The 19,457-nt window shown below is 40.7% G+C and overlaps 1 protein-coding gene across 2 annotated transcripts in view; it reads right to left on the bottom strand.

Annotated features, from left to right (window-relative positions):
- Positions 1-19,171, bottom strand: part of insyn1 (inhibitory synaptic factor 1) — a 47,652-nt gene extending 28,481 nt beyond the window's left edge. Inside the window, exons 1-2 of one of the 2 annotated variants that reach the window (XM_026172801.1) lie at positions 18,393-19,171; positions 16,250-17,857 (exon numbers count right to left, since the gene is read on the bottom strand). In XM_026172801.1, coding sequence (XP_026028586.1) covers positions 16,250-16,393 — 144 coding nt within the window. In that variant the 5' untranslated portion in view covers positions 16,394-17,857; positions 18,393-19,171. Of the gene's footprint in view, positions 1-16,249; positions 17,858-18,134; positions 18,334-18,392 lie in introns of those variants that run through there. The other variant, XM_026172811.1, reaches the window with a different exon arrangement.
- Between the last annotated feature and the right edge of the window lie 286 nt (positions 19,172-19,457).

The following is a 19,457-nucleotide window of genomic DNA, read 5'->3' as shown; positions in this document are numbered from 1 at the left end:
TCCACAGGCGTTTCAGAGAATATGGCAGCACATCCAACCGGCCTCACAACCGCAGACCTCGTGTAACCACACCAGCCCAGGACCTCCACATCCAGCAGGTTCACCTCCAAGATCGTCTGAGACCAGCCACCCAGACAGCTGCTGGAACAATTGGTTTGCACAACCAAACAATTTCTGCACAAACTGTCAGAAACCGTCTCAGGGACGCTCAACTGCATGCCCGTCGTCCTCATCGGGGTCTTGACCTGACTCCAGCTCGTCGCCGTAACAGACTTCTGTGGGCAAATGCTCACATTCGATGGCGTCTGGCACGTTGGAGAGGTGTGCGCTTCACGGATGAATCATGGTTCACATTGTTCAGGGCAGATGGCAGCTGAGAATGTCCCAGTTCTTGCATGGCCAGCATACTCACCGGACATGTCACCTATTGAGCATGTTCGGGATGTGCTTGTACCAGTTCCCACGAATATCCAACAACCTCGCACAGCCATTGAAGTGGAGTGGACCAACATTCCACAGGCCACAATTGACAATCTGATAGACTCCATGCAACGATGTGTTGCACTGCATGAGGCAAATGGTGGTCACACCAGATACTGACCGGTTCTGGGTCCCCAGACCCCCAATAGCGCAAAAAACTGCACATTCCAGGGTGGCCTTTTGTTGTGGGCAGTCTGAGGTACACCTGTGCACTACTCATGATGTCAGATCAGCATCCTGATGTGGCACACCTGTGAGGTGGGATGGATTATCTCAATATAGCAGATGTGCCCACTACCACACATTTGGACTGATTTGTGACCAATGTTTGGGAGGGATGGTTATATTGTGTATCTGGAATGAATTTTAGGTCTCTACGTCCATCCCATGGGGAATGGGAGCAAAAAAAAAAGTGTTGCGTTTATATTTTTGTTCAGTGTACATATGAGGCCTGATGGTTAGATGCCTTTCCCTGAACTTCACTGACAATAAAGTAAAAAACACTTTGTAACAAGTTATTAAAGAGTTAAGAATTAGCACCAAGTTATCTTTCTTTAATACATTTTAGAGCATCATAGTGACAGCTCAGCAAAGTTGGGGCTTTATCTTAAACAGAATGAGAGGGCACATACATCAGAACAAATTTGTATGTTAAGTGCTGTATGTACTATGTGCACTAATATTTTATAAATATCACATATTAAAAGGAAAAAATAATCTCCAGTAAAAGTCATTGTGACTTTAAACGCTTTTTTTAGTGTTTGCATTGTCCTTCGTAATTTAAACGTACAGAAAACACAGATCCCTTTAAAGTGTGTGTGCGCTATCATAAATTTAGCCACTGGCAGCCCATTTAATATTTCCTCCATTTAGGTCATAGCAGATGTCATTGACTAAATGTAGACCACTGCTATTTATGGTTGTTACAAATGACTGTGCAAAGCATTAGTGACGCAAGACAGATGGATCCGATGCTTCTTGGGGGCAAAGGACTTGTGAATTCCAGTATCAGTTAAAATATAAGTAACGTCTTCAAACAAGCAAGCGCACAGATGGGTAAAGAGATTTTTTTCTTTCTCCTTTGTGAACCCTGGCAAATATGCTTTGATTAACAACCTCTAGTTGTCAGAAGCTGGAATGACGTGTTAAATGGATAGCTGTTTATTTTTATTCTTATTATTTTTTGAGCATCTGCAACTGACTTGCAATCATAGAATTATGGGATGAACTGCTGACCCTCTGGCTCATGCACCCCAAAGAGACACCCCCACCCTTTTTCAGAGCTGCGGCTCTGAAAAAGAACTGTTGTCTGCAGGCCAAGAGATAAGCCTTCACTGTGTCTGTCTCTCTTTTCTTTTTCCCCCGTCTGTCTGTGGCTCCACCTCTCTCCTCTTCGATTTCACACTGCCGCCTTCTCTACTTCATCTCTTGATTTTTAGTCTGTAAATATTTTCTCTCCACAGACAGACCCCTATACAGTCTGTTTTGGACGTCGGATGCTGTGCTGTTCTGTATCCTCGTCTTCTTTGTTTTGTGCTGACAGATGCCTCCCCAATCAAAACCACCAACGGGTGACCTGTGTCTTCACCCTCACCTGACTTTGAAAGTCCTGACTTTGGGCAAACCACTCCATCAAGCTGCCCTCTTTGCAAAAATGAACAGCTGATTCTAGAAGTTATAATTTCAGCTATGACCTTAGCAGCCGCTCCTGAGGTCATCAGTGCAGCTCAACTCTGCTTGATCATTCCTCACCACCTCCTTACAATCCATATCAATGGCTCTAAAGCCAAACAAGGACGGCCTCTAAACATTAGGACAATTAGTCACGTAGTTTGCCTTTTGGGAATTCACAGATGCACACAGAATTGGTAATAAACCTCAAGCAGCAGAATGAGCTTTACGATTTATGTGGTAGTACAAAAAAATGTATGACAGTCATTCCAGTCATGATTGACCCTTACGGTGTGTTCACACCGAACGCGATGGACGCGAATAGAGCGTCAGGTTTAGTCCTTGATCACATGGATTGTAAGGATTTTTTTACACTGGTCCACACATTGATAATCATACTGTTTTAATGACTAAACTATAAATCTACCATTTTTATTTTCAAGAAAGACCGCAGAATGGATTAAATATAGGATATAACATTTCTTCATTGTCATCATATGTCACCATAGCAGCAAGTGTGGTTTAGTAACTTAACACTTAACAAAACCCGTCCATATCTTCTTCCAGCCAAAAGGTCATTTTTAGTATCTCTACCAACCATCTGATTTCCATCTGTATTTGTATGTCTGACTAGAAGCCTCAAAACTGTGACTCATAGTTGAACTGAGGGTAGCAGAGAGGGTCTACTTGTCAGGCTCTTCTTTTTTTTACATTCCTTACCACACACAGCATGCAAATATAGATTTTACTGTGTCAAAGTGAATGTATTGTATGTGTTATGTATGGCTTTACACCTGAGTTGGTGTTTATGAATATGAATTTGTCATGCATAATGAATTCTCTAATGAAATGACCACAGTTAACCATGGACTACCGTAGCAGGGTGGAGGGTTTGATTATATTGTGTGATGTATTTTCAGTGTAAGCTGAAAGAATAAGTGAAAGTACTAATTACACGAGGTCAGTACAATCCTGCTAATCAGTCAGTCAGCCAGTCAAGCTTTAATGACAGGTATCAAGATGAACATCACATCAATAAAATCTTAAAGTGGCTTTTCTGTTTGTTTTTTTATCTTAAAATCAGTACACTTAGTCATCCAGAAGACCTTAAAATGCAGCTGTTGTTATTAAGGGTTCACTGTTTTTCTATTGGAGCATGCATAAGTGCATGGGTTACATCAGCCCATGCACTCAGCAACAATTTTTTCAGTTTAATATATAATATCTGGGAAAATATTTTTAAATTACCTGACTACCCGAGAGCACAAGATCTTATTGAATTCATTTTGTCATGTAAAACATTTAGTAACATTTAGTTTGGGGACATTCTATGTATTCTATGTACTACTAATCAGCATCTTCTCATTAACGTTAGCATTTATTCCTTTCTTTGTAAGTTATTTAAATTAAGATACCTCATTGAGTGATTATATGCCTAATATTCTCCAAATCCTTATTTCAGAGATGTTAAAATGCATTAATGGTTTAAGTAATAATTTAGATAGCTGGATGGTCATGCAATTGATAATTACAAATCTAGCTAATGAGGCTGAAAGTTTTTGTATATAATAGAGTCATTTTACAACAGAAAGGGCTTCCCAGAGATTTGAATAAAAAAAAGTGATCACTGGAGACACAAGTGGCCATAAACAGTTTCTTTATGTGACACTACAACACAGCTGTCACTTATTTCACAGTGAAATGAAGCGCCGGATCATTTGAATCCTGCTCAGGGCAAGAGACAGAAGATATTTTCTATAAAAATGCATTAATGAGCATTATTGTATCAAAAAAGAGTCCATGACATAAAAGAATAAAAATGCTTACAACAAATGATTACTGTGCCCACCTTTCTCAAAAAGGGGTTTTGTTGTCCTTTAGTGTATACGTTTTTATTTATAGTCAAACATTTGACATAATGCAGACATTGGGTCTGTGGATAATTACAAATGTGAGTTTGCTTGATGCCATGTAAAAAGGCTGAGGTTCAGTATTTGCACGATTTTATTAAAATTGGGTTCTGGATATAAAGCACGGAAAAATTATATTTCTTTTAATCTTCCTGTTACTTTAACCTCTTTCTAGGAATTAATATATATGGGGTTTTTTCACATGAAAAATGTATGAAAATATATCATTGGCATAGCACAATTATGAAAATAGAGCAGACACATAATTGTTATTTTTAATCTATTTTTGCATAATCATAATGAGTATTTTTCCAGTGTTTATCTCTCTAATCAGAACCTTGTAACTTATGGTCCTCACAGCCCACACAAACCTGCAGTCCCCTCGCCAGACAATATCCTTAAAAATAACAGCAGACTTAAGACTCATTATATTTTTACCCTCTTACACCTTGCTGCATTGCATAAAAGTCCGTATTCTTCGTCATCTTATCACCATAAACCGCCAACTACACAGGTGACTGCGCAGATGACAAAAAAAATTAATCACCCAAACAGTTTGTTGACAAGTTATGTCCCCTTCTGCTCTTAGCTGTGTGTCTGAATAATTAGCCTGTCCTCTCTGCTGTGCGTGTTTCATTTTTGCCTGCCCTGCATTAGATAGTGTGTTGTCATGCTATTGACAATGACAGTGGTGGCAGCCATCCATGCCGTGCTTCTGTCAGTGTGAGCTGCCAGTGCAAAGCAATGAGAGAAACAGAGTCAGAGGACGGCTCCAAAAACACAGAGCTGCTTTTGAAGGCATTGAATTTAAAGAGATTTGAAGGTGCTGTTCTTTAGAATGACTGTAGTATGTGTTAACATTACCAACATTATGAGACAGCCGAGATGTAATGACCTGCCATTACATCTTGCTTTTCAGAGAACAAAGTGTTTCTTCTATCACAGAAGAGCTGAATTTATTCTGGAAGTCTAACTCATTCTCATGGCCAACTTATTCACCTGCAGCCTCAGCACCTGCTCCACCAACACTTACTGGCACAAGCCTCAATCTATGTTGGATAGATGGCTTCCCTTTGGATACCATCCGCAACAAAACCTAATACCAGCTACCCGGTATGCAAGCCAACAACTAGCCACCTCGCCAAAACCGTTAAAGATGTAGTACACAAAGAAGTAGAGAGGAAAAAAAAACGCATTAATGTAGGAATGTAGAGTCATACACACGGACTCTCTTAAGTACTTGTTAATTCATTCAGCTCTCAGCATGCAAAAAGGCTCCCTGAGTGGACAGGTGCTACGCCTTGATGAAGATCTGTGTGTCATTCTGTTTTGCTTGGCTTGTTTTCTATATGAATGCTTAGATTTTGTGATTCATAGATTTAGTAAAGATGTCTATGAGGCAACTTTGCAGGATTCACTGTTTTTGTGATGATTAATATGGTTGGCTCTGTAGTACTTGGAGCACTGTGTAGCTGGAAGGTAATGATATCATCCCAAAAACTGCACATCACTTAAGGTCAGTAGACATCTGCATTCTTTCTCATTGTGAAATATAAAACTTGACTTGCATACTAAATGAAAACAAAAAAATTGAGATTTATTTGATAAGAAGGTTCTGCATAGGTCCACAATGGAGATTAGCATAGCATCAGACATTGTAGGCCACCTGCTTAAATATTCAGACAGATCAACTCTTTACAACGTGAAGTAATTAATGACATTTAGATGTTAAATGGATCCTGGGCTAGTTGGCATTAATTAGGGGATTCAAAATAATCCCAGTAAGAGAATTTAATGTTATGGTATTTGTAGAGTTCCGATGCACACATTGCAAGGTGTGTTACCTTTGTATTTCCTATTATTCCCAGAGCCTGTGATCTTGCAATCACAGAACCGAGTGCAAATTCAGCTAATCCTATTTGCCACCACACACAGTTGTGTCAGTTTTATGCTGAATTTCCAAAACAGTGGAAACAATATAAAAAAAATCTACTTGAAGTAAATGTTACGAGTCTTAAATTAAATTTCAACCTTACCAGACAAACTTAACTGGCCACTAAAATCCTGATCTAAAGAAAAACCTACTCTCAGACTGTGAAAAGCCCCTAACAAGCTCTTCTACTTCAAATTTAAACAAAGCATTTCCAAAGTGAGACAAACATCGACTAAAACCAACCATTTTAGGTAGGAACTTCATGAAAGAACCAAACAGGATGACACTAGGCATAAGCTTATCCCTCAAGAACATTTGCATTTCTAGTTAGCCGTTGGGGGAAATAAAGTAGCTGAGGTGTTTAAACATTAAAAAGGATAAGGGTGTTTCTCTGAGAACATTTTTCAAGATGTAATTTAATTTCCCTGTTGAGCAGACACTGAATTAAGAATTTAAACTAGTTTTTTAATAGTATTTGTAATCTGTTTTACTGTATATAGTACACCACATCTGCTGTGATTTGTATCAGTAAAAGAAACAGATCTTTGTGTATGTTCAAAAGAACATAAGGCCTGCATTGCACAGTAACGTAGCATTTTTAAATTGTATAGTTTAGTGAGGAATTGTTTCCATTCTAAATACTCAGTTGCTAGAAATGGGTCTGGTAGTTTTGTTGAGGAAAAGCACATGGTGTCCTCAGTGACTTTTTACTCCCATAGTGTTCTCATGTTGCCTTGGCAAAATGCTTTTCAAGAGCCAAATTGAGCCTTCGATAGGAGACATGCCTCTTTTATACACTCTGTTATCATAGTACTGAAGCAGTAATTTTTCTGCCGTCATTTATCCCCAGAAAATTCTCTACAGGTTCTGTACCTATATTCATCACATATCCAAAGTTATTTTGTGTAATAGTAATGAAATTAAAAATATGCAATATAAAAAACAAAAAGATAGTGGAAAAAAATACACTTGAGTACATATTGTCAGAAACTTATGTTTGAATGGTAATAAAACGGCCAGATTCAAAATTAATGTATAACTCAATAACTTTCTTACAGAATAATTGACCATTTGTGTTTTGTGATACTAAAAACTGTACAAGTTATCACATAAAGGTGTTTATGGGATAATGGAGAATAAAACCTGGCTTCACCTTACCAGAGGACTTTCATCCTTCTTAAACTCACAAAGTGTAAATTCATCAACTATATAAAAGAGTGAAAGAAGTAAAGACAACACTGGCTTGTCCCTGAATATGATAAATGTTCCTTTATATAATTATTTTTTGTGCAAGACCTTATTTGTTTAATTGTGACAGATTACTGCCAAATTTTAGAATCCTTTTTATTATGATTCATTCTGAGTGATACAGTTAAGTGGGCTGTTGCTCGAGCACTTTACAATTAAAAACTTTGCTCAGTAAACTTTCCACTGTACAAAATGCTACTTTTGGACTAATTAGTAAGTCAAGTAGGGATCTTCTTCTTGACTTACCTTGTTGCCACAGCAGCCATGTAACCCTAGCATCCTCCTCTATCATACCAACCATTGCAGGTACCTCTCTCTCTAAATCCATGACTCTTTTCTGTGGTCTTCCTCTTTTCCTTCTCCCTGGCGTCTCTCCCTCTTCTGTACATGACCAAACCACCTCAGTCTTGTCTCCAGAACTTGGTTTCCAAATTGCTCAACCTGAGCTGTCCCTCTGATATTTGTACACATGAAAAAATCAAGTTAGATAGCTTTACAAACTAATAGCTGATACTGATTAAAAATAAAACACCCAATTGCATTGTCACAGCTGCATTCTGGCTCTATATTGTAAACAACACATTTTTAATTATACTAAGACAGTGTGCAACATTACACATGCCAAGCCAGAATTAGAAGTGAGTCATACTGTTGTAACTTGTCACACAGTTTCTGGCAGGATTTTCTAACATGCATAACAAAATACCAGATGCACAATAATTTTCCTATGGTGGAAATATCAGAAATGCTGAATATCAACAGCACTAAAACACCTGTTGTGTGTTATCTGAGAGAACCTGTTTGGTGTTATGTGTCAGGACGGATGTGTAAAGACTTGAGCCCTTGAAAGGCTTTAGAAATGGTCCAGTTGCTTAGTAGTGTGCCATCTAACTTGAGCTATTTCTGCTAGTGAAAACTGAACAATCTCATTCGAAACTGGGTTGATTTACGATGCATCACAGACTATGGCTAAAAATAAAAGGAATGACAAAAAAAGCCTCCTGATGATCCCTCAGTATAACACAGTTCCAAAGATTGTAGCTGGATTAAGCTGCACCGCTGGTGAGTGGGTTGGTCCATGCTGCCCTGAGCGTTTTTACAGGCAATGGAAATAGAGAAAAATATAGCGCCTCTTCAAAATCTGATCATAATAGTAATCGGTTTATTTTACATTATGTGTATCTCAACAGTTATAAAATCACATATCCACACCTTAGTAAAACGCAATCTGATGGCCTAATGGAGAGAAAGCTGTCCCTCTGCATACAGTATGCTTTGACACAATGAAATGATGTAGCTATTCTTGGAGGCTGCTTGTGCACTTCGATGGATGCCATTTTTCACACCATTAACTACAGTCTACTGGTTTTATTCACAGCACAGAGATAGGCCAAAACAATCCTAAACACGCCCACGAACGAGCACAATTGCAACAATTGATCTAAGCTGTTCCACCCAGTCTATCGCAATTCTGTGCAGCAGGAGAAACCGTTATCTCCATCCGCCCTTCATCTCTCCCTTTCTCTCTCTTTTTTCCCCTCAGTATTTCTTTGCTTTGCCTGTAACACCCTTTTTTCATCCTGTTCGGCTCTATCCTTGCCTTGGGACAAGCAAAAGGGTTTGTGGCTGAATCACAAAGTACAAACATGCATGGTAAACATTTTCACTGTAACTAGCCCACAGTAGGTGTGTTAGCTGATAAAAATCACTGAACACAACAAGCACAATTTTTGGAGTGTTTATCTCAGCAGAGGTCTAACCTAAAGCCCTCATTACAGTCTGTGCTGAGTGCAGGGTTCATGGAGGGAGGCAGAGCTCAAAGGGCCAACTAATCCAGTGGGTCTCATAGGCACGGTGGGCTAGTCAATATGCTGGGCCTGCATCCGAAAGAATGCTGGAGCTCCACAGCAGAGCTAGGTAAAAGAGTCTCTGGGGAATGCTTTGCGTGGTGCAGTTTTTATTCTTTCCACAGCTCTCAAGGTTAGATGCCGTTTAAGTCTTAACACATTGTTTACCACTAGTCCTTTCCTTCTTTGATCCCGTTGCAGTTCTCAAAACCGCTTACTTTTAAATATTGTGATCGTGCAATTAAACTAAAAACAAAAGGTAATGTCCTTTTATTAAAGCAGTGATCTTTTTGTCACTTGCTAACAACTGTGGACATATCCGAATTCATTTAAAATCAGCCAATTGTTACGTGCGCGTGTTGTTGGTTTGTTTCTTAATGTGTGTATGCAAATTCACCTGTGCAGGGGCTCGGCTGTGATTGGTGGACCTAAGGAATGGCCTGATGTAACTGGTTCCTGCCGTGGACGTAACTATAAAAGGACGACTGAAGAGCTGCGGTGTGGGGGGTGTGGAAAACTTCCCGTGCACTTGCCTCAGGTCCAGACGGAGCAGCCGCAGCCGCAGCCGCAGCCACTTAGTTAAAGTCGGGCATGTGTGTGAAGTGCGGATCAAGTAGGGGTGAGCTGCCGATTATTTTGGGAAACCTTCTTTTCTCCTGTGTACTTTGACCAGGGAGGTCAGACTGTGTCACTTCTTTGTTTTCTTTTCCTTGAACAGGTCAAAGGGGAACCGAAGCCTAGGTTGGGTTTTGTTTGTTGTGTTGGCCTTAGCTCACCCTGAAATCATACACTTCCACTACCGTGTACTGAGTGCCACTGCTGTGAATAAATTATTGTTAAAAGTCCGATGCTGTGTCTGTTTGGGCGTGGGAAGTCGCGGGACACCCCGCTCTTGTTACGGTCATTTCGAGCCGGGTTGTAACACAGTCAGTAGATGATCTGGTTTTTCACTGAATCCAAAAGAGCAATTTCTTCAGTCCTGAGAATAATTGAACCCTTGCTTCCTTCCAGGAATGGACAAACTCATGGGGAGCTCAGCTCAAGGCAGCAACACAGATGTGGAGATGGCAGGGTGTTCTGAATTCAGCCCGAAAAAAAGGTACCTGCTTTTTCTTGTTTTCCTGAGCAAGGAGAACTCTGCTGGAGGCACGTCACCAAGTTTAATTTAGGAATTTAATTTGCACACACAAAAGAGGTCAGTCAAGGAAGAACAAATTGACAGACACAGCAGGCGGGTACTTGTCATTTCTTCCAAATGGCTTTTAATAAGATGAAACACTTTGGCCCAGGTATGTCAGGTTGAAGGGCACTTTTCTCTCTGTGTGTTTTTAAGCTTTTACTGTTGGCAACTGAGTATCGTTGACCTGCAAGGAGCAGCTGGTCGGCATGTTCACATGTCAGAGACTTGGCCCAACCCTGCCTCAATCTAAAGTAAATGGATTCTGTAGTGGAGAACAGGCTGGGCCATCCTCAGTGGAGATCACTGGGCTGTGGTTAACTGGGTAGTAAAATCCACAATGCAGTAAGCCAAGTCAAAATGGTTGTTTTGTGGAAAATGATACATCAGAACACAGCTTTGTGACTTATTACATTGTAATTTCTTATTGTAGGCGTCTGTTTGGACAAACAAAATGAATCCCATCCACGTGCCAAGTTGATTAGCTATCATGAGTATTAATAGAAATAGACTGTTTTTTTTGGTTTTTGCTCTGTAGTAAGTCCAGCACGATGGCATGGATGTCTTAGAAAAACATTTTAGTTATTATCCTGAATTTTCCCAAGATTTCATTTATCATTACGGCTATATTTTTTAATTTGTTGTAAAGATATTTCATTAGACACGTGTCAATTGGGGTCAGATCTAAAATTTGGAAATAAATGGAACTCATCTATTTTATCACATCACTCTGCAGTGGCCCATTTTCCACACAGGGATTTCCTAATGCCATTGCTATGCCCTTAAATTTTGCAAATATTCTCTAGTAATAGGCTCAACAATGTTATGGTATGAGAGTGTGTTTACCACTGTCCTCTATATTGTTCTACTCACTGAGTTAAAGTGCTAGTGATTGCAAGAGCCACTCTTATGGTTAAATGTTGAAGTGTTCTTGCTAAGCAGTTTTCTGCTCCCTGCTCTGCTCAGCAGCAGCAGCAGCAGGGGAGGGAACAGAGTGAGAAGAGGATATGGCTTCTTCTTCTTCTAAAAAAAGAGAAAAAAAGGCCCTTTGATTTTGGTTTGAGTCTCCCTTGGGCTGCCTCTGGGTTTGGAACAGATTTCATTCAGCGCTGAGCATGGTAGCTTCAGCAGAGGGGCACTGTGCCCCCACCCCCACTTCGACATGTGTCATAACTGGTTTCAGACTTGATCAGGAGACACAACTGGCTTGTTGGCTTGGCAGATGGCTCTGAGGCTGAGGCCAGGTGCTTGGTTACCTCACTATCCACACCAGGCTTTAATAACATGGCATTTACGTATGCCTCGCACATGAAAACAATATAGTAGCCTTCCCGATCAGATAATTTACATGGCAGTTTTCTTTGACAGACTCCATTTTAGCACAGATGTCTTGATTTGACAGCCAGGCCAGAGGGATCATGCAGATGGTATTGGGTGATGAATAGAAATTAAATAGACCACCCATTTGTGCCGCATGCATCTGCCATTTAGAGGCGAACTTAGCTTGTTGAGCACAAGTTCTCTTGTTAAAAAACCAGCAAAAATTAAAAAGTAAAAGATGCTGGTGCTAATCACAATGAAAAACGGTGATGACTGCTTTTTGTTGTTGTTTTTGTTTGTTTTTGGTCACTTGGAGCCTTTAATGACACACTGAAATCCTTATTATAAGATTCTGAAACGGCTTATTGACCAGTCCCATTAATGGAACTGTTACTTAATACATCATCACTGGGGGGGAAAAAAAGCTGACATTTGGAGTACACAGATTTCACCTGACGCTTGCCTTTTGTTGCTGCCTCTGTCCTCCTCCTTCAGGGTAGTTAGTCGCTCTTAAGCATTACATGAACATACGCATAAAGCTACCAAAAGCTACCATCACTCTTATTGCCTGTTCTTATAGTCCTTATCTTCAACGCTATGCTGCTCTGTTGTTTGTTAATTGTCCCTTGGGGATAAATAAAGTCTTCTGATTCTGATTCTGAAAAGGCTGACTGATCGAGGCCAGTTCTCTGGATGTGTTATCCTTCTGATAATTGCCTGTTTTTCTAGCTTATATTCTCTGCTCTCTTCCTGATTAGCTTCCTGTGTTTAAATATCTTGAGCTTCAATATAATTTGCCAAAACCTTTTACGTTAGTTGATGCCACTGGTGCTTTTTTATTAGTCCTTTATTTATCCAAAAATCGAATTCCCAAGAGTGACTCATGGCAGACGTCATGGCAACAAAAGTCAAAATACATGTACCAACATAAGTGCATTTAAAACAAATACAATACACTTTTCCTCTGCCTCAATTTTATTTCTGTAGCACTTCATTAAATTCTTTTAATTTTAATCTCCAATTTCCCAATTTTTCCAATAACCCTCACGGGTGCACTCTAACATTTGCATTTCTGTATTTGCCTTTTTTTTTTCTTTTAAAATTTTTATTTGAGCAAAAGTTAGAACTCAATAACTTTCAGAGGTTACTTTGCATTCTGTTTGCTGCCATTTTCGCAAAAAGTCCAAGGTTGACATGATATCCAAATGAATTATTTCCTCTAGTCTCGCCACTCCTGCCAGTATTATTACTACAAATGGAGTAGTTTATCAGTATATTACCTTCCAATGTCCTTCCTTTAGGTCCTTTTCATTTTACCTGTCATGGAGCCTTAATGGGATTCACAAGTAAGACAGGCTGCAGTTGACAGTAATAGGCTTTTGAAGGGAGCAATCTTGAAAAACTACTCGTGCTCCGTGTTACATTTTTCTTCAACATGTGAGGAAGATTTGCTGCCTGAGACATTGCTGCAGCATGGAAAGGAAAACCTTGATGTTTTACACACTTCCAATTTCAAGATTTGTACCATAATCACATTTTTATGTACACTAGGATTATTCAGAATTTATACTGGATAAGTTCACGGTTATATTGGAATGTGCTTATGGGTAGTTTTAGTAGTATTATCATAATCGGTTATATTTATGTGAGTATATAACCATATGGCATGGTTTGCTAAAATGTTTAACACAAGATCTGAGGAACTATATGTATTGTTCTGTGTGCAGCTGGTGCTTTTTCACTGACTGCCATGTTATTTAATTTGTATGACTTAAAGGTGATTGTAGTGTTAATGTTTGAGCCAAATGACTAGCGTGGAGAAGAATTCTGTATATTGTGTGAAGATTTTGCAGAAGAATGCCTTTATATGAAAATTTGCTTGAGATTGCTTTTTAATTTAGCAATCATTGAGTCTTTCCTGAAAGTTTCCTGAAATAGCTCCATCTTTGTGAAATTTGTTTCCAGAAATATTTTGTTTTTATAACAAATAAAAAAAAACTGAATGGCATGCACTTACTATACTGTAAATTTGCATAATACGGATTTACATTAAACTTGGTGAGTTTGTTTAGGCTGTATGGGTGCTCAAACTGTATCAACAATTGCGAACCTATATTTGCTGTCATTTAAGATGTTGAGCACATCCTCTGTTGAAAGAATCCTTATTGATGGGGATGGTGAGGTCTGAAAGTCAAAACCAGTAAGACCCAAAAGTGACCCCATGTTAAGTCTTTTTCTCGCTTTATGAGAAATGGTAGTCACTCGTGGGAAGACTGAGTGAAGGTGGAGAAAAGCACTGAGTCATTTTTAAACTGTGCCTTATTTTCCTCGTGTATAACAGCACATTGACTGGGTTTAGTGTTTAAACAGCAATTTAATGGATGTTTATTCGTGCCAATTATCTAGTGTTATATTGAGTTGAGAACCTAGATGGTGATGACGTCTCTTGGTGGAAGGCTACAATTCTGCAGTGATACTTATTTTTAAAAGAAAACCTATATTGTTCTCGAAGAGATTCCCCTTAGAATTTTTCTTGGATTTTCCTCGGTGCTTTTTTGACATCTTTTGACATCTTATTTTATATAGAGTATTGAAAGTGTTCTCCTTTTTTACTTTACCGTAATCGACTAAAAACGCAGAGGATACATTATTTAACTGTAGGTACATAATACTATAAAATCCAGACAGTATAATTAGAAAACCTCCCAAAAGTAAGTGTTTTAATTCATGTGACATTTAACGTCATTGACTAAATGATCTAAATGAACACTGCAGGCAATATGGAGGAAAAGAAAATTAAATGTAGGTAGATTTCTTTCTTTTTTTTTTGGCAACGTGACTAATAATGTGTTAAAATTAGATGTTTTAATCGCTTCTTGGTTTCAGCTTTTGACCAGCTGGCACAGTGACATGGTACATATGTGATCTTGAGCTTTGAAAGCGGTACCGTGAAGTAAGTTTAGTAACACACTCGTAGGTTCCCAATATCTGGGCAGCTTTTTCCTTTAGAATGTCAGCTTTAACTCCTCAGAGCTCTTTCTTCAGCTCCCCAAAGACCTTGTGGGTGATAATCAGTCATTACCGCTCCTCCACTGAGTTATTTATTTCACTACATTCACACTGCAATTCATCATTTATTTATATGACAGTTGTTGTCTATTATAGTGTTCCTTTCATGTGGCCAAGAATGAGAGATTTTGTGGAACATTAGGCTTCCATGCATCTGATAGCACAACACTGATTCTATTTCTCCATTTCCCTTTGATACAGACTCCCACCCCAAAGGTCAGTTAATTGTAGGATATTTATACCAGTATCACAGTTGCTACTTCAGTTAATATGATTCCTTAACCATTTTAATATGTGGGAATGTGCTCTTCCAATAAAAAATGACATTTGAGCCACTTTGCAGAGCCTTCTCTAATGGGGTCTGGGATAAGAATGGTAATATGCACTGGAGCTGGCAGAGGCACAGCCTGTGTTTTTGTTTATAAATAGCTCCAGCCAGCATTATTCCACTTGCAGTTGTCCCATAACCATCAATCACTTCTGCTCATGGGCCGACTTCTGTTGTTCACCAGAGAGAAGGTGCACTGCAAGCGGTGCCCTTGCACCTCCAACTGTGCAAGTACATAAAGTAGAGCGTAGTGAGTAGGACAGAGCTGGGAGTCAGGGAGAATGTGGGGGGGAAAGGTTCCTGTGGGGTGATGAACTCAGTTATGATAGCCACCCACACCCCCTCCTTCTTCGGGTGATTATATGCACCAACATCCACCATTTTGCCTTTTTAACACATTTAGACACACGTGTCGATCCCAGAAGCAGGTGGGAGGCTAATCATGTCATGAGCTTGGAGGATATGGAATGGGTCGGACAAAACTGTTTACTGAGGTTTCATTTGTCTCTGTCTATATCTGCCTTCATCTCTTTCTGCAGAAGAGCTTTCCAAGAAGAGCTCACATCTTTGAGGACACTGCAGGATCCTACAGAGATTTCCCACATAAACAGATGTACTACTGATTATCAAACATCACGCAGATTTTTTTTAAGTCTACGTGGTTGTACGTGCATATAACAACACTCACAGTGTCTCTTTGAAGATCCTTGTTCAGACCTTGTGGCGTATACACACGCACACACACTAAAATGCACATATTACAGTGTTACCATGGCAGTTTCAAAAATACAGTAAGAATCCAGCTGATTCTTAACAAAATGGTTATGTAACTATTGCAGCGCTAAGTCATGTATCTTATCTAAGCCTGTGTCTGTATTTCCTTTCAGCCTGGCTTTGCTGCTTTTCAGCAGCTTTTCACATCTACTGTACCTCCCACAAGACGCCAGTGAACACATGAAGGACATTTGTAATTGCCCATAAGCAACTGTGTTCTTGTGGGCTTATTGTAAGAGCAGAAAAGCCTTGGTGTGGTTGTAATAAACAACATTCTTTTGTTACAAACACACAGAAAAGTTAGATCTCATCACTGTCAAATCTTAATCAATATCTCTATGCTAGAAAAAGAATTTTACACTTAATTTAATGCAGCTTACAAGAGAAGCACGCCCACCTGGCACCCATTATCTCCCTGCCTGCTTGTCTTCCTTACTATAGTCCTCTCTAAATGAAAAAGCGTGATATTTATAAACTTATTTTGATGCTCACCTCCCGGAGTTCCTTGGCCACATCCTTGAGCTCTTTGAGAATTCCTTCCAGCTGATCAATCACCATCTTCATGTGGCTGCGGATGCGTTCTCTCGGGCTGGGGGTCTCAGAGGTGTCCCGGGCCGGAGCTCTGCTGAGGGACATCCTTTACAGGGTGACGTGGAGCCAGTGGCCAACAGGCTGAGGGCGTGGGGGAGCCGAGTCGGGGTCCATGTCTTTGGCTACAAGGAGCCTCAGTGCTACTGATCCGAACAGGGGCCCCGGCCACGCAGGGAGACCTCAACATCTTAAAAGCACCTCGGCAGCCAAAACACCTTGCCTCGCCAGCACTCTCGGCACAGGGTCACACTCTGGCATCCATGCCTTCTTGAAGACACTTCCAAAAATGAAGAGAAAAGGAGCATGGGAAAAGTCAAATGCTGTAAATCCATCGAAAAAGAAGAGGGAAAATTCATGGGCTAAAGCTGGTATGAAACTCTTACATAATCATGTTGAGCCAACTCATCTCATGTGTCAGTGTATATATTTGAAATTGTTCTCAAGGAGATGCTATTTAAAATGCCTGTCTATACAGGGAAAAGACTTTTTCTTTCTTCCATTTGTCCTGAACACTCTTTTTTACATGTAAAACACAGTGGCATAATGGCAGGCTAACATACAAAAGTGAAAACAGGAAAAGGGTTCACGATAACCTTTTTGAAATAGAAAAAGAAAACTCCCAGCAGTGGCTCGATTCTCAAAATGATCGTGTTCTATTTTATTGGTAGCGGGCCAAGATTTGCCTTCTAAAAATAGTCCATTAGTGAGGGCTACTGTTTAAAAGACAGAAAGGACAGCTCCTGTTTAAAAAAGAGATTATTCCTCTGTCAAGTGTGGTGTAACCTCCTCTGAGGAAAAAAAAGACTCTCAGTAGAAACTCACATCAAAATAAACTCTGCTTCTCATCCATTTTCTTTGCAGTTGATGACCTAATCATGTTGTCCTTCATTTCTTGTCCATGACAGGGAGAAATGTAAAAGTGGGTCTTTTCACACAGTGTCAAATCTCCTCCAAAATGCAGGGCTCATTCCAGGTGGCGTGGGATCAAAATGAAGTGATTTCTAAGCCAGTGCAGTGTGACTTGCGATGCGAATTTGTGGAGGCATAACAAAAAACTCATTGTGCCAATGAGACACAGTAACAAGCTGACTTGAAGGCAAATGAGCACCTTCCTCTGGAATTTCGGTGATAGCTTGTCTTATGTAAAAATGTTTTTGAAGTCCTTTCTCAAAAGACTGACCCACAGCTGTCCACAGGGGTGTGCCCAAAAACCAAAGGAGCAGAAAGAGAAAAGGATTCTCTCGTCTCCTTCAGTTGTTGCTAAGGGAACCCGGTCTGCCTGCTTGTGCTGTGATTGGATAATTATTTTACTTCTTATCCGTGTAATGTATGTTTTCTCTGTGGACTCTTTTCAGAGAGGCAGAGAGCTCCGTGCCATCCAGCAGGACAAGATAAATCCCATGAAAGCTTCCCAAAGGAGCCCCAGAGAACAAGCAGGGGGGAGAGCTTCTCGCCAAATCCAGGGCGATGCCACTGCCACAGGGTATGCTGGCCAATCACACATGGCACCTGGTCATACAGGAAGGAAAGCAATCACTTATTCGTTCATGTCTCGTCTTCTTTTCTTTTTTAAAGCTTGCTCTAAATCATAGCAGCATGAAAAGCAGCATCAGTCGGGTGAATAAGACTCAGATATGGTCAGGGATTAACTGCGTTGATTATTTCTTGCTTCTGTTAGAATGCATCTCGTACTTCAGCAGCACTTGCCTCACCTCCACATGCTCACACACGCTCACACACGCTCACACACGCTCACACACATCCGCTGGGACGCACACCTACTCACCTTTTCTGTGCATCACTTTGCTGTTGCTATGCCCAGAGCTTACTGTCCAGGCACAGCAGAATCACCGAAGCTACACACAACCTGCTGGTTCTTTAGAAGTCCCTGTGTCGCACACACCAACATCTTCTCTCCTTCTTGCCGTTCTCACTCCCTCTTTTTCCTCTCTGTCTTACACACGCAGACACACTCCCTCTCTCCCTTACACACACACACACACACACACACACACAGAGTTCTCCCCCCTCCTCCCGTACTTACTGTCTTGACAGAGGGAGAAGCTTCTATTAGCAGGGTTATTTCACTCTGAGGCTGTGGCTCATCAGAGGAGGAGTAGAAGTGGAGGATGAAGCTGTGGAGGAGGAGGAGGCAGGAGGCATGAGATGGGAACGATGAATGGCCCTGATAGCACTCTGAGAAGGGAGAGCGGACGCCGAAGATGACTAAGAGCCAGAGTGGCAAGAAGAGCCCCTGCTTCGGATTGTGATGCTGCTGCGGCCGCTACCATCACTCAGATAGCTATGCTGCCGTAACACACCACCCGTCATCCCCTTCAGCATTCGCCTGCATCGGGAGGCAGCAGACAGATCAACTGAGCTGCTACTGTGAAAAAGGAGCTGTGTGATTCTTATGACAGCCTCTCCCTCTTTGTCTATCGGCCTGGTTTGTCTCTCTCTGCCTCTCTCTCACACTTCCCTCTCTTTCTGTCACTCTTTCTCCATCCCTGTCCCTCTGCCCCTACGCCCTCACTGTGTCCTCGCTCACTGCCGGATGAAGGGAAGCTGATGCCAGAGTTTATCGTTGGGCTCAGGCTCCTGCCAGCACCACTCGGCTCTTCTGCTTGGCTCTGTGGAGGAGGGGCTTGGTGCTTTAAAGGCACAGTGTATCACACAGTCCCTCCTCTGCCTCCCTCCTGTCCTGTCTTCTCCTCTCTACTGGTGTCGACACTCCCTCACTATCTCCTCTCACACTGCCTATCTAGCCTTTGTCACAGTTCTGTCGAGGGTGTTATCTCTCTTAAATCAAGATGAAGTCTTCCTCTGCTGCCAGACAAGCAGTCTCCAGGGACAGGGTGTCCAAAGAACCCTGGCTGTTGCATCATTAATATACAAAGCAGGTTGGTGTTTGATGACCTCATCTCGCTGAGAGACAAAAATAGGAAGGGAGGACCAAGCTGACTTTTTTCCCCCTCCCTTGTCCTCTTTATCAAAATTTATATTTCTACACAATGCATAGCCACACATAACACAACCAGAATCAACCTAAAATGAAACTAATATTTTAAAAGCCAATTGAAAATGTCAGCTTCCTGAAAATGCAGTTTTT

The sequence above is a fragment of the Astatotilapia calliptera genome, chromosome 1, assembly GCF_900246225.1.
Source record: "Astatotilapia calliptera chromosome 1, fAstCal1.2, whole genome shotgun sequence".
Taxonomy (NCBI): Eukaryota; Metazoa; Chordata; class Actinopteri; order Cichliformes; family Cichlidae; genus Astatotilapia; species Astatotilapia calliptera.
Note: the sequence above shows the minus strand (reverse complement) of the source record. Positions and strands in the feature narration are given on the sequence as shown.